Source organism: Corylus avellana, chromosome ca1, assembly GCF_901000735.1.
Source record: "Corylus avellana chromosome ca1, CavTom2PMs-1.0".
Classification (NCBI taxonomy): domain Eukaryota; kingdom Viridiplantae; phylum Streptophyta; class Magnoliopsida; order Fagales; family Betulaceae; genus Corylus; species Corylus avellana.
Genome location: NC_081541.1, coordinates 28,614,623 through 28,626,731, shown reverse-complemented (window position 1 = coordinate 28,626,731; position 12,109 = coordinate 28,614,623). Strand labels below are relative to the sequence as shown.

At 35.4% G+C, this 12,109-nt stretch overlaps 2 protein-coding genes across 2 annotated transcripts; one reads left to right on the top strand and one right to left on the bottom strand.

Annotated features, from left to right (window-relative positions):
* The first annotated feature begins 3,710 nt into the window (after positions 1–3,710).
* On the top strand, positions 3,711–6,310 carry LOC132183250 (protein DMR6-LIKE OXYGENASE 2-like). Its single transcript, XM_059596656.1, has 3 exons — positions 3,711–4,239; positions 5,347–5,674; positions 5,826–6,310. Exons 1-3 carry the CDS (start codon positions 3,767–3,769, stop codon positions 6,078–6,080), a joined length of 1,056 nt encoding a protein of 351 aa, XP_059452639.1. The 5' UTR covers positions 3,711–3,766; the 3' UTR covers positions 6,081–6,310.
* Positions 6,311–10,165: 3,855 nt separating this feature from the next.
* Positions 10,166–11,856, bottom strand: LOC132169072 (uncharacterized). Its single transcript, XM_059580163.1, has 6 exons — positions 11,737–11,856; positions 11,551–11,643; positions 11,351–11,452; positions 10,707–11,256; positions 10,533–10,604; positions 10,166–10,221 (listed from the first exon to the last, which is right to left on the bottom strand). The coding sequence occupies exons 1-6, from the start codon at positions 11,854–11,856 to the stop codon at positions 10,166–10,168; spliced, it is 993 nt and encodes a 330-aa protein (XP_059436146.1).
* Between the last annotated feature and the right edge of the window lie 253 nt (positions 11,857–12,109).

The window sequence follows — 12,109 nt, the reverse complement described above, 5'->3', positions numbered from 1 at the left end:
TGTTCAAGCGTGTATATATATACACACACACGCTTGAACACAGGTTATTCATACCTGTTCAAGCGTGTATATATATATAAAATTATATATACATGACATAACTAAAAAAAAAAAATTATAGTAAAATTGTTTATCTTTCAATAAAAAGAAAAGAATGAAAGTCCTTAATAATATAAATTGTAAATTGTATTTATATTATAAGGGTATTTTAAAAAATAAGATCATAATACGATTCTATTCATCAACATATTGCATTGTACCAAACGAAAGAATGGGATTAGGTAGTCTATTCCAGCGTTACAACCAAACAAAGGAATATGACTAGTTAATCCATTCCCAGTGGTAGCTAATCCCAGTGGTAGCTAATCCTTTTCCAATGGACTAGACAATCCGCGAACCAAACGAGGCCTAAGTCTCCACAACAAATTCAAACCACAATATCATTAAGAGCCAAACCCAAGAGAAACAACAGGAAAATAAAAGCAAATCATGGAAACACAAAGACAATAAAACAACAACAAATGTACAATTAATGGAGGAGGCAAAAAAGGGACAAAAAAGCCCAACAAACAACAACATGACAGTAAAAGAGGTGGGGAAATGGCATATGAAGTCCTCTATCGGCGCGCGGGATCCACGAGTGCGTTCATGAGCGACAAAAAGATGAACAGAGGAAGGTGGAGAAAGAAACCCAATGCAGCCACCTCCAAAAGCTATTTTTTTGTCATTGCTTAAGATGATGTTGGAGGGCTGTAAGTAATAGCATTTACATTGAGCTCTTTACTTTTAGTTTTTCTTTAAAATATTAACAAAACTCATAAAACATGCAATTTAACGGAAACGGATCATCTCCATTTCAAATGAAATGGAGAGGAACCAGCAAAATGGTGGGACATAATTGTCCTTCTCTTAAAAGATGAGGGTAGTCTTGTCTCAAATTTTACACTTTTTTCGCTAAATGGCTCCTCTCCCATTTCATTTGAAATGAAGAGAGTCCATTTTCCCATTTAACATACTCTTCACATCCAATGTTAAATTTAACTTCATGGCTTCATGCTCCCACCACTCAACCTGGTTTCAGCATCTTCTACATCGCTAATACCTTGAGAGCAAGCTCTCTCAATCTCATGGTCCTCCCCATTAGAAGAAAAATAACTAATAAAAGGTAGTTGTTAAAGAAATCAAACATGAAAGCAGGAAAAAGAAATAAGAAGAGAAAGCAAAATAATGGTTTCTTTGGAGTTGGGTTTATTTATAAGGAAAGAAGTCGGGGGGAAATGAAGAGAAAATGGTTGCTAATGGTTGAAAGTGGTAAGAGCACAACCAGATCTGAGGGTGGAAGCCATGCAGATGCAGCTTTAAAGTCCGTAACAAAAACCAGTAGAAAAATATAAAAGGCGACCCTGATGAAAGGAAGGCCTCGTTCCAAGAGGGCTTTAGAAGATTGAACTTAGATGGAGAAGATGGGAGCAAACAAGGCATGAGATACTAGTTAGATAAAGTAAAAGAAATAAAAATGAATATTTAGTTAAAGTAGAGAAATCTTTAGAAAGTTTGATGTTTAATGGTTTTGAAAAGTGGCTAGCTAAATCAACTAAAGTCGATTTTTAAATTAAATTTAGAGAAATTTTGCACAACTCAATGCTAATGTTCTAAACCAACTTGTCCCTCGTGCCAATTTTTTAGACCAGACAGTCCATAAACTTCAAGATGACCTTGTTTGGCAAAGCATTTTTGCTTTTATTACTGTAGCTAAAAATGATTGATATGATATAAAGCTTTGAATTTTTTGTATTGAAAAGTAAAAAAAATTTATTTTGTAATGATCTTTTTATTTGAATAGTAATAAAAAGTAAATGATGTTATATATATATATATATATATATATATATATTTTTGATGTTGATTTATTTTGGAAAATGGTGCATAAACAATGTTGAGGGGAGAACATTGATTGGCAAATAAGGTCATTAGCTTGTTAGCTAATTTGGTTAATCCTACTGTAGAAACTAGAAAGAGTCCAAAAAGATGTTTTATCCTCCTAGCCTCCCTAGTATTCACATTGATTTCAGCAAATGCTCAACTAAAATTTAGCTAAAAAACTATTTTTTTTTTATTTTTTAATTTTTTTAGCTACCAACTTTTCTAAAGCATTTACATTCAATTCAACATTTTAGCTATTAATTTTTACTATTGCATTTATAATATTCTTTATTTATTTATTTTCATCATTCTACAAAAAAAAAAAAAAGAATAATATTGATTTTTTTTTTTTTTTTTTTGGGAAAAATACACTTTAAAAAGTAACACTTTACCCCCATCAAACTTTTAAATTGTTACAATTCGACCATTGTGATTTTTTTTTTCCCAAAATGCTCTCATCCCAAGTTAAAAAAATAAAAAATTTAAAAAATAAAATTTTAAATTAAGGGGTGGCCTGTCTGAAGTGGTCGAAGCCACCCCAGGCCCAACTGGGGTGGCCGGCCACTCCTTAATTTTTATTTTATTTTATTTTATTTTTTAACTTGGGATTGAGGTATTTTTAAAAAAAATAAATAAATAAAAAATCAGAATGGTCGAATTGCAACAATTTGGAAGTTTTTGGGGGAGTAAAGTATTACTTTTTAAATATTTGAGTTAAAAATGCAAATTAATGAATAGTTCAAGGAATAAAATGTATTTCCTCACCCCCCTCCCCCCTTTTTTTTTAATTAATTTAACTTACCTCTTGTTGAGCACTGTTGAAACTAGTCAAATCTTTAGTCAAAGTATTTTTTTTTTTTTTTTTTTGGGTTTTTTTTGGTATTTTTTTGTTACAGGAGTAGTCAAAAATAACATTTTTGTTATTTTGACAATCACAAGGTGAATGGTCTGAGGGAGGGTGGTCCATAGCTAGGCCCAACATTGTTGTTATGCCTTTGTCTTCTACAGTTCTTGGCGGCGATCAGGAATGAATTATTGAGAAGAGAAAGTGAAAAGACTATGAAATTCATTCCAAGGTGCTCATTCATTCATTCTATTGCCACTCTAATTTAAACAGGATACCTTTACACTAAGAACCCACCTCTTTGTTTCCTTGTGTAATTTTGTCCACGTCTCATCATTCATGTTGATGAACTGCCAACTAATGGGCTAAAAAATAAATAATGTTATGTATATAATTTCATCACGCCATTTAATTTTTTTTAGATGAAAATTAAGGTCGGATTACTTTGTGTATCCATTCATGTTGGGCTAATCTTAAACCCGTGTAAAACGTCCATTTTACCCGGAACGGATAGGCGTGACTGTACGTATGAAATTATTTACACTCAAAATAATTCAAACCACATACTTGATGAGAATACCTTCGAGAGAAAGACCCTTGAGCCAAAAATTTTGCTTAACCGATTAAATCAAAAGGTCTTCGTTACAAAAGATAAATAGTACTGTGATATATATTATAAACATTTTTCAAATAAGAACTCCAATTAAAATTCGTATCTTCTTTTAAATACAATTCTCCTAGACTTTACCACCAAATATCCAAGTATCAAACAACTTAGCCATGAAAGCGCAAACGTCACACAACCTTAAAAAAACAGAACCATTCAATGAACAAAGTAACATAGGTACCATCTCCTCGTACAATGCCAAAAACCCGTCCAGGTTCAATGACGTTATAAAACCTACCATTCCTCCTCTTCGTACGGGAGACCAAAAAAAAAAAAGGATAAAAGAAACCCATCTCTTTGTTATCTCCGTGCACAGACAAAAATCAACAACCATGGGAGAGGTTGATCCAGCTTTCATCCAAGACCCTGAACACAGGCCCAAAATCGCCTTCACCGAAGCTCAAGGCATCCCATTGATCGATCTTTCTCCTATCTCCCCACAATCCTCCGACAAAGTTTCTGCCGTCGACGAGGGCGTTGTTAGAGAGATAGGGGATGCATGCAAGGAGTGGGGTTTCTTCCAGGTGATCAACCATGGGGTGCCTTTGGAGAAGCGCCAGAGGATCGAGGATGCGTCGAGGAAGTTCTTTGCGCAGAGCCTGGAGGAGAAGAGGAAGGTTAGAAGGAACGACAAGGAGGTGTTGGGTTACTATGACACCGAGCACACCAAGAATGTCAGGGACTGGAAGGAGGTGTTTGATTTTACAATAGAGGAACCCACCATAATCCCGGCTTCTCATGAGCCTGATGACAAGGAAGTGACAGAGTGGACTAATCAGTGGCCTGATTACCCAACTGAGTTAAGGTAATTTAACACGATCTTGTGGATTCTTCTCAAATCTTTAGACATAATTCACAATAGAATTTGTTGCTTCTTGTATTCGTTGTTCATATATCAAGGTAATTAATAGAAAATTTTTAATTGAAATAGAATATGATTAATGGAGATGACAAGTTTTGAAATCTCTAGTCTCATATTTTATTAGATCATGAAACGGTTAGAAAATAGTAAATTTAATTGACTTGTGAAAGACAAATGTGTTGTTTTCTTCAAATGTGGTGAACAGCTCAACGATTTTGAACTTTTCAATTAACATATGGCTGGGCAAAAAACATCGATATATTTGTGAATTGTGATGAGTATAAATTTAGTACTAAGAGCCTAGCTTCTTTGTTTTAGAAGTGTATTTTTTTTGGCTTTGTTAGCACTTTGCAAGATTTATTGAGGCAATAGTACAATAAAAAGGTGATTTTTTTCATTGATGTGGTTAAAGTACTTATCTTTTTGGTGAAGAAATTAATTCGCATCCCTTGTTCCAACGGTACCCACCATGCTAATATACCCTCATCTTTATTGAGATAATAGTAAAATATAATAGTGATGAAATATTTGCATCACTTCTGCATGCCAACAGTACTCATCATACTTTCCTATCATTTGATATCTTGTCCATGGTGAGAAGCACTCTTAAGGGGTTGAGGTTCCCAATTCATGGGCCTACAGCTCTAAAGATCCATGTCAATTATTCAAAATAAACTAAGATTGAGCCACATAAGAGGACACATGCCATCATTTCATTGGTGTTGCTGACGTGGCACATTAACAGAATCCGTAAAATGTATTGACGGAATTTAACTGCATAGAATTATAAATTGTTATTTGTGCCTATCTTGGGGACTTCTAATTTTTTTTTTTTTTTATACCGCAATGAGCAATTTGTAATTTACACCAACCACACTGACTAATTTTGCATTTATCGTTATAATTAATACTACTACCAAAAAAATATTGATGTTTTTGAAGATTTTTTTTTTTTTTCTTTTAATTAAAAGAACAATGAAATGTTTGGTTTGAGACCCAATCCAAGTAATAAACTTAAATGTATGTGATTTGATGGACTCTCTTGACCAGGGAGGCATGCCAGGAATATGCTCAAGAGATGGTAAAACTAGCTTACAAGTTAATGGAACTGGTGGCTCTGAGCCTGGGCTTGCCAGGAGATAAGTTCCATGGCTTCTTCAAAGACCAAACAAGCTTTATCCGCCTGAATCACTATCCACCTTGCCCTGCCCCTCACTTGGCGCTTGGCGTTGGTCGACACAAGGATGGCGGTGGCTTAACCATCCTTGCTCAAGATGATGTTGGAGGATTAGAAGTCAAGCGGAAAACTGATGGAGAGTGGATTCGGGTCAACCCTACCCCGGATGCTTATATCATCAATGTTGGTGACATCATTCAGGTACCACTTTCAATCTCCAAATGAAGTACATATCATTCAGATGTCGCTATAATAGCCAACATTTTTCTGTCAAGTAAAAACCCAATGAACCATTTACAAGCAAATTCCATGGCAAATTTATAATATTATCATATAATATAATATTACTTAGGTTTGGAGCAATGACAAGTATGAGAGCGTGGATCATAGGGTGATGGTGAACTCAAAGAGGGAAAGGTTCTCCATTCCATTTTTCTTCAACCCGGCACACTACACCTTGGTTAAGCCCTTGGAGGAGCTGACAAATGAGCAAAACCCTGCTAAATACAGAGAATACAGCTGGGGAAAGTTTATAACCAACAGAAAGCGCAGTAATTTCCAGAAGCTCAATGTTGAAAATATCCAAATCTATCATTTCAGGATCTAATTAAGAGTAAGCTGATCATTGGAGGCAGTATTTTGTATTATATGCCAAGCAATAATATTCAGCTTCTTGTAGTACTATGTTATACAATGCTGTAAGTATGATGTTGTTCATTGCGTAGATAAGCAATGCTGTAAATAAGAATAATGGAATATGGGGGCTTGTCTCATAAAATCCTTTGTGTTATTCTTTACGAGATGATAATATACGAAGTACAATAGCAGGACATAGAAGTTCTCAATGTTTGTGCCTCAACAATATCCATTGAAGATGGTGGTCTAGTGGCATTCCGGCTAACTTCAAAAATTACTACATCCCATAACATGAATATGAATGTTATATCATATCAGAGATCATTATCATGTAACAGAAACATCTAAACATTACACAGTGAAAAACACGTAGAGTTGACTATATTTTAAACTTTAATATTGTATCATTACATAACAAAAGAATAGTTATACAAAAGTGTCATATGCGACACAATACCATATACATGTAATGAAGTTTATAGACTTAACAAAAAATGTACAAAAGGTAGCCTACTTTTGTCTGACAAAAAACACATCAGACATTTTGTGGCCTTAGTTATAGTAGCCCAAGTACATGGCTACTGGATCGTCGTATGCATCAACAACATTATCTGTGCGATTATGGGGTCACCACATGCGGATGTATGAATCCACAATTTTAGTAAGTACAGAAATTACTGACTTTTCACAATGAGCCAACGTTTCATTTACTACCATGAGTTTATAGCAACACATACATTTAACATTTCTTTTAAAGACATATTTTGGCAAAATGCTAATATGCCACTAACCGGACATTAGGAAATTTGACGAAAAAATCACGGAGAGACCTATTTTGAATTCGTAAACCCTCATGCATTAAAAATCCAAAATTAAAAAGCGTAGTACCCCAAGATATTACTAGGTTGTGTTTGGCTTAAGTTGAAGGGTTAATGGGTCTACCAAGTTCATTAGGATTCATCAAGAATAAGAATTTTGACTTTTGGATTCGACCATGGACCACTGAACGTCCAATCCAAAACCCTAGTGAAAAAAACATTCGTATAGGGAGCATTGAACGTTCGAACTACCGAACATTCAATGCTGGACCACCGAACGTTCAACTTGCAACTCTACAATCATTAGGTAATAGTACACCGAATGTTCAACTGTCTGTAAATTCGAGAAAACAGCATCCTCAGCTTTTTCAACCCTATAAATACCTTCTCCTTCGACCCTTAAGCCTTCATTTCGCCCATGTTGCTCATTGAAACCCCTATTCTATGTCTGTGTGTGTGTGTGTGTGTGTTTTAAAAGAAAATGAGGTGTTCTTGTTGGTTTTGCTCTACTGGTGGTAACCCTCTTGCTGTAATTTATTTCTTACCTTGTTGTTATGCTGTGTAAATACTTTTCATAGTTTAGTTTGTAAGTTTTAAGCTTGTAGTTATGTTATTGGCTTTAATATTAGTTTAAGCACGAGTTAACGTTTTGATAATGTTAGACGTAGTTTCTTTTGCATGGGGATGTTATTTGCAGTAGGACTCTATTAAGAATCATGTTCAGACCTTAGGACTTGCTTAGAAGTTGCTTAGTAGCTTTTTAGCTCGAAATGGGTTTTCTGCCCAGCACCAAACGTTTGAATTTCTCTGTTTGGATGTTCGATGTTGTGGCCGAACGTTCATACCTCTCTGTCCAAACGTTCGATGGTTAGGTAGAAAGTCCGTTTTGAACATGTTTAGGTCTAGAGCTGGTTTTAGCTCAAGTTTAGAACTAATAATAAGTATTTTCTCATATTTTGAGGGTATGAAACCTTTGAAGGAGTTTGTGGATGAGCTATACAACCTAAGTGAGTACAAACATAGATGGATACTTGTTTTTATTTTTCCGGCATAGAATAATTATTTTATGTGTACCAAACGTGCATCTTTATAACTCTCATGAAATTTTGGATTACTATGAACTCTATTATGTAAAAATATGTGTTGATTAGGTAAAGATAATGAAAATTATGAGATTATTTATTTATTTTTATTTTTTTTTCTATTCAAAGGGGGAAAAGAGTGTTACAAAGGGGAGTAAAAAAAACTAATAAGACTTATATAAGCATGCATGTAAAAGACAAATAAACTAATTGCATCGTATGACAATGACTATGGTACACCGGTACGTGCGGGATAACAATCATGGGCTTACTATAAAAATTAATCCTATGGTCAAAAGAAGTTTATGTTTATATGGGCTTTGGATCCAATGATTATTCACGACCAGCGTAGGCATGTTTGATTGGCGAGTCACTACAGGACGTACATCATTAATAGCGTGGGTCACTCGAGGCCTGGTCACACTCGATCAGACTATTAATGTTATAGACGGTAGCGTTTAATTTCTTGAGCATCGATATTGTATTATAGGTCCCTCAGGACACTACCAACCTTGCCGAGAAGGGACAATATCTCAGATAGGGGTGAAAAGGTGGGCGGTTATTACCGCACTAACAACTAACCACTTTTGAAGGCGGTTAGCAAAAACTACTAACCGCCTATATATATATATATCATACTACATATGACATGAAACGATGTCGTATGTAGTATGATATTATTGTATTACCATAAAGACGACATCATTTTGGTTTTTTTTTTTTTTTTTTAATAAATTTATAAAAAAAAATTATTTGAAAAAGCAGTTAGTGGTTATTAGAGTTACTAACCGCTAACCCTCGGTTAACTGCCTAGCGGTTAGATGCAGTTAGTGGATTTTACTAATCGCCTAGCTAGGTGGTTACGGTTAGTAGTTTTAGCCAATAATTACTAATCGTAATCGTCTTTTCATCCCTAATCTCGGGTAGACTATGTTAAATTGAATTATGATATGATTTTCATATTATGTTAAATTGAATTATAATATGATTTTTCATATTACAGTATGTATTATATCTATATTCCATTCATGATAAACTATGACTTCATAATGTTGCAGTGATTTATAAACAACCGAATTCACCATATAATGATGTGTACGTCATATACATTAATACTCACTAAGTTGTTGAACTTACTATTGTATCTTTCCCCTATATGTACGTACATGTGTTATTATAGATAGTTTCACAAAAGATGGATCCTGAGTGGCATCCAGTTAATGTGAAAGACTTGATCCTGATCATTTTTAGGACCTAGATCCCGTGTGGCTCAAGTTTATGTGGGATTCCAATGGCGCCACCATCCAGGATATGATTGAAATAATTTTTATGATGCACCTTATTAAATGTATGCTTTAATTATGTTTCAGAAAAATTAGATGTGATCTATAACATATTTTAATGATTAGTCTTTTATCCCGAAATTTGAGAGTTTATCCATGTTATGATACTTTAAGTTTCACTCTATTCATTTATTGATGGTGGGTTTACATTATAATTATCTCTTGTTATAAGTTTAAAGTCTTCCATTGCAGACTCTCTTCAGAGAGGATGAGATTCTTGAATTTTGTTTCTTGTGAAATAAGACTAGGCACTACAAAAATTTATTTTTTTAGTTACGGACAAGTAGTAACGTGTATATGGGGTTACCACGTTACTAAAGTATTGTAACGTGTTGTTTGTAACGTGTCTGGCGCGTAGTGAAATTGGACGTAACAAAATGAAATTTTGTAACGTGTCAGAAACAACACGTTACTATTTGGTAACGTTTAGTAAAATCACACGTTACTACTGGTTATAACGTGGTTCATGCCACGTTACTACGAGTTGTAACGTGGCATATGTGCCACGTTACAACCTTTTGTGACGTGGCATGTATGCCACGTCACTAAAATTTACAGGGAAGAAAATTTTTTTTTTTTTGTAATTTTTCTCCAACATACAACCTAATATACAAAACAAAGATCAACCAACATTTCTACTCTCCTGCATCCAACCAACGACCCAACATCCAACATATATAACCCACATCCAACATCAATAATCAACCATGCATAATCATAACTAACATCGTGTAACTAAGTAATTATAACTTTATACAAACAACTAACGTACAAATTTGTAATAAAAAGTAAAATACAATACAACTAACGTGATCAATACAACATCATAATACACAAATCATCGTGATCAATCATCTGCGCCGCATTAACTGCAAAAAGATAAAACGAACAATCAATTAGCTAATTAGTTGACATTTGTAACTTTAAACTCCTAATAAATAATTATCACATATACAACCTCGACATACATATTAACTATGTATGCACAAACACATATTAATTATACAAAGCACAAACACATATTAACTGTACGAACAATACATGTTTATTCAATGAGACAACTTCAACAAATATGGTAACTATACAAAGCTTCATGCTTCATGCTCCATGCACATATATATCTATATATATATATATACTTACGGGGTGCCTGAACGACGGGTATAATGTATTGACAAACGAGACTTCTGACCAACCGGCGTCTGATCTGTGGTGTCATTATGATCGTCCTCAGCTTCTACTCTTACGTCATCTACACATATTACGTTGCAATTGTGTTAAATGCGAACAAAGTTTATTTGACTCATAAGATAACTGTGTTAATCAAATAAAAACAATAAAAATATATTGTTACCTGATCTGCTATCAACTGAGGATCTCACAATCACTCGGGCTGGGGACTCCGCATCTTGTGGATTCCGGGTAGTCGTCACCTCCAAATCGGAGCCCATACGTCTCGACCCCTCAAGGCTGCGAATCCGGGCCTCATACGCTGCCATCTGAGCAGCCATCAGAGTAGCCATCTGAGCAGCCACCTGCTCAGCAACCCGTGCAGACACCGCCGCAGTCACCGAAGCAGTAATTTCCTCACTCTGCTGCGTCAGCCGCTCATCCATTTCGTGACGATGCTTCTCCCTCTCTGATTGCATGGCTCTTTCAAATTCTTCGCGCGATATCATCGGGCCGCCCCGGTTCTGTGACCGTGTTTGGGACGGTGTATAGTATGAGTAGCTAGTGCCAGGTGCGGGCAAGATATTCTTACTGACTCCACGGACACGACCCGCATACTCTGGCTTATTGTTGTGCGCCTGAGCATAAGCATCATCCGGTGTCCACCTAATTGTGCCTTGGGGCCCTTCTACCTGCTCCGCAGGGTCATTTGGCAATAACTCTTCCATCCGAGCCTATACATGAGCATTCACATTTACATACAATAAAATAAGACTCAATAAGTTAATACATAACAATAGATTCACGACAATAAGTTAATACACTTACGATTCTCTCTGCGGCCACCGGATTTGGACGGCTACCATCTGACTTTGTATGGGACTTGATATACGTGACCGCTCGTGTAGGAGTCTTGCCTGAACTAATAAACTGCAATAAATTGAAAGCATCAATTAAATATTTATGATATATACTACGCAATATATCACAAATATGTATAGTCATGGTAAGTAAGAGTAGTATAGTACCTCCTCATGTGCGACTCTTGCTAAGCTCTTCGAGCCTGTGTAATGCGGTATTTCATTCTGTTTGCGTATGTCTTTCATGTGCTGGCAATAAGCCTACGAATCCAATATGTAGACATAATTAATCGCTAAGCCATCAAAGAATAATTACAATTAACAAAAGTCAAATAGTTCGAAGTCATAACCTACTTGATAATCGGGAGTACACCATTTTCCCAACAATATTTCCACATCTCTTGGGTTGTACTTTGAAATGGTGTGAGCCATCCTTGCCGACACTGTCCCAGGAGTGTCGTCGCTCTGAATCATGAGCTTCTACCTCAACTTGTGCCTCAAAAGCTTTTGCTTCTCCCCCATGTCTCTAAAAGCATCTTTTTTAATTGCCGCCATATCCGACCCAGGCATGATATAGAAGTAATTCTGCATCAATTAACAAGGCTCTAATTAAAGCGTTTGTTGTTTCACAAAATTTAATTTTAGACTGGTACAAATCATAAAGTACAAACATCTAAACTACACTTACCATCAATGACTCAAATAAATCTTCCTTGCTTTGTTCTGG